The sequence below is a fragment of the Orycteropus afer genome, unplaced genomic scaffold (assembly GCF_000298275.1).
Source record: "Orycteropus afer afer isolate SDZICR_OR568_19922 unplaced genomic scaffold, OryAfe1.0 scaffold00013, whole genome shotgun sequence".
Lineage (NCBI taxonomy): Eukaryota > Metazoa > Chordata > Mammalia > Tubulidentata > Orycteropodidae > Orycteropus > Orycteropus afer.
The window spans coordinates 13,525,163-13,528,295 of record NW_006921600.1 but is presented as its reverse complement, the minus strand read 5'-3'; the positions used below and the strand labels follow the sequence as shown (position 1 = coordinate 13,528,295).

Below are 3,133 nucleotides of genomic sequence, written 5' to 3'. Positions count from 1 at the left end.
TTGAACCACCAGCCTTCTGGTTAGCAGTCAAGTGCCTTAGGCACTATGCTACCAGAGCTCCTACTTCCATAGTGATACTGCCTCAGAAACCCAAGGAGGAGTCGCTATGAGTCGGGTCCGACTCAACAGCACATAACAACAACAACAATGAAAACATGCATCATATACATCTGATATGAGACTCCCCCCTAAATTAAAGGGTTTTACATTTTCACCCAAAAATGGAATTGTCATTGAAATTTATGGGAAACTTTATGTCACTGGCAATGGAATACCCAAATGTGAACACTGTCTCCATACCCTCTAACAGGTCAATAATAATAGCAGTAACACCAAAATAACTCTTAAATAGTGAATTAATTTAAAAATCCATGAACACCTCCAGCTTTTTTTTTTTTTAATGGCAGAAGAGTTCACTGTGGTTGTTCATGTAGTAATTACCATCTTATATATCCCCAGGGAATGATTGCAACCTTACGCTAAAAGCCACCTTAGTTGGAGCAAGAAAGACCTTGAAGGGAAAGGTGATTGACCAGTAACACTCTTCAATCCTCTTAGTCTTAAGGGACACACTATAAAGAAATGATCAATTCTTTAAAAAAAAAAAAAAATTTGTAATGCATAATGATTTGTTATTCCATTTAATTTTATTATCTAAAGATAAACTTAAGTAACTTTTTAATTTAGAAGTATTTATTAGTAGCATATGTCCGTTTTAATGCCCTTTCCCCTGGATCTAAATCCAAATGAAAGTTCATAGTTTTAACCACAAGCTCCCTAGGGCTCTGATATCGTGATATTTACACATTTTTAAACTCATTTCCTGAGCTTTAAAACCTCGCATCTTTCTGAAAGAAAGAATGTCATCAGTCTCCGGAAGACATGAGGGTCCAGGAGCCTGCAAAACGCCTCTCTAGGCTTGGCCCGCTTGCATTTCAGCCTTTTGATGAACGAGTGTGCCTGTCCCTTCCAACTGCTGGGTCCCTATTTGTTCTGCAAGTGCTTTGGCTCAAGTCGCTCCGCTGTAGGTCCTAAGGCGTTTGAAATTGTTCCCTTTCCAATCCTGCTCCTAGAACTCTCGCCACCCAGTGCTTGGTTGTGGGTCCATCTTAATGCCACAGAGAACCAGAAGAATGCGAAGTATTGGTTTTTGAGGTGATGGATAGATTTATAAGCTTAGCGAGTTTGGGGATCTATAGGTGAGCAAAGATAGAAGGGCAGAATAACGCGCTGTTGTAGATTAAGAGAGAAAATAAAAGCAGGTTTGTACCTGTGATCACTTAACCAGCTCTGCTGCACCTGTGCCTGCACTTCCCACCTAAGCCAGGAAAACCATCCTCCCTATGCGTTAGCTTTAACTTAACCTCGAACAGGGTAGGGGTGAAGGGGTGGAATCTGGCTGCCCACAAGTCCCTAAATCCTCACCGCCCCCACCATCTCACCCCAGTCCCTACACCCTGGACTTTTCAGCTGCCGGGATGGAGGCAGTGGCATCCTCCCATGCCCATGGGGCTCAGGACCCAGAGTTGCCGGTCTCTAGTGTTGTCTCTCCCTGAGGTGAGGAAGCGCCTCGGGGAGCTGCCCGAGAGGCGGAGAGCCTTCGCAGAGTGGTGGCAATACCGACGAGGACAGCGCTGCCGCTCCTGCCGCGTCCAGCTTCCCAACACTTTTCCCAGTACTTTGCTTATCAGCTGTCATGTCCTCCAGAGCTGAGACCGAGAAGCATGAAAAAGCCCCAAATAAAGAGCTCTCCTCTTGGGATGGGAGCCGTCAGACCCTTCCCGCCCTGCCCAGCTTTCCCAATCTCGTCCTCCGTAAGGCAGCCCCAGCGCCCGCGCCGCGGCTCCTTGCAGAGCTCAGGGTTCTGCTGCATCTGCGGGCGTGGAGCGGCGGGAGATGTCTGCAATAAAGGCACGGCTAAAAGCCTAATGCACCTCTTACCATTGGACCGCCGGACAATATTCTCCAGAAACGTGTTTTGCGGGGCCACCAGCCCCCTTCTGCCCCCGGCCATGGTCATCTTCCAAGCAGTTTGGAGTCTGGGGGGCGTCCCGGCACGGCTTCTCACCGCAGCAAGAGGCTGCTCGCGGAGTCCGCGCGCGATTCCGACTCGAAGCGCCCCATGCGCCCCGCGGGAATCCGGGCTGGCACCGTCGGTAGCGGCGGCAGCTCCCTCCCGCAGCCACCCTCGCGCCCTCTTCGCGCCTCCCACCCTGCGGCCCGCCTAGCAGTGCACTCGCGCGGGGCTCTGCTCTCTGCAGCCGCCTTCGGGTGGGCGGAGGGAGTCGCTTCGCCTTGGCTGGCGGCGCCCCCTGCCGGGCACGTGCCCCCCGCCCGCCTGAGGGAGACGCTTAGTAGGGGGCTCCCACTGCTAAGGGGAAGCGGCGGGCGGCCTTGGGCTAAGACCGGAGTAGCAGTGCCATCCTCTGGGCACATCCGGGAAATGCATAAGATGCCCCCAGGTAGATACAGAGGAGAGCCTTAGAAGCATTACAAGCAGCTTCCTTGGGTCGGTCTCTGGCAAGAATCGGTTCACCCCTCAATGACTCACAATGTGAGTCTTGGGGGATCACGATGATGTAACCCTCTTCCTTTGCTCTGTTTTAGGTGGAAGTCCCTGGGACCTCTAAGGCTCTTGAAACACTTTCCAGCCTTTCCGAAACTTTTCTCAACCTTATTTTGAAGCTAATGTTTTACCAGTAACCAATGAAGTTGTTCAAACCCACCAGCCGCTCCTCATAAGGAAGACTGGGCAATCTACTTCCGTAGAGATACCGCCTCAGAAACCCAAGGAGCCGTCGCTATGAGTCAAAGCGACTTGATGGTAGTGAGTTGTTGCTTGTTGTTTTTGTTAATGAAGTTGTATTTTAAGAGATTGGGTTGACAGTGGCTAACTGGTTCAGCTCCAGAAGAGGTTTCTTGTATTACTTTTCATGATAACGCTAGACACAAATGCAAGCTCTGCCTGTTTGATAATTTTACTGAATGAACCAAGAATGAACCAAAAGGCCAAGAAATTGTATGTGTATATATATGACGCTTTTTAGCTGAAGCATAGCCTCCTATGATCAATGTGTAAGGTTAGGAAATAGAAATAAACTGCTTGACAAGTATCAAAACAGTGGACTTCTTT

The 3,133-nt window shown here is 49.3% G+C and overlaps 1 protein-coding gene across 1 annotated transcript in view; it reads right to left on the bottom strand.

The window, feature by feature from the left end:
* KCNH1 (potassium voltage-gated channel subfamily H member 1) overlaps positions 1 to 2,020 on the bottom strand; it is a 705,904-nt gene extending 703,884 nt beyond the window's left edge. The window contains exon 1 of the mRNA XM_007952936.2: positions 1,942 to 2,020. Coding sequence (XP_007951127.1) covers positions 1,942 to 2,020 — 79 coding nt within the window. The remainder of the gene's footprint in view (positions 1 to 1,941) is intronic.
* Between the last annotated feature and the right edge of the window lie 1,113 nt (positions 2,021 to 3,133).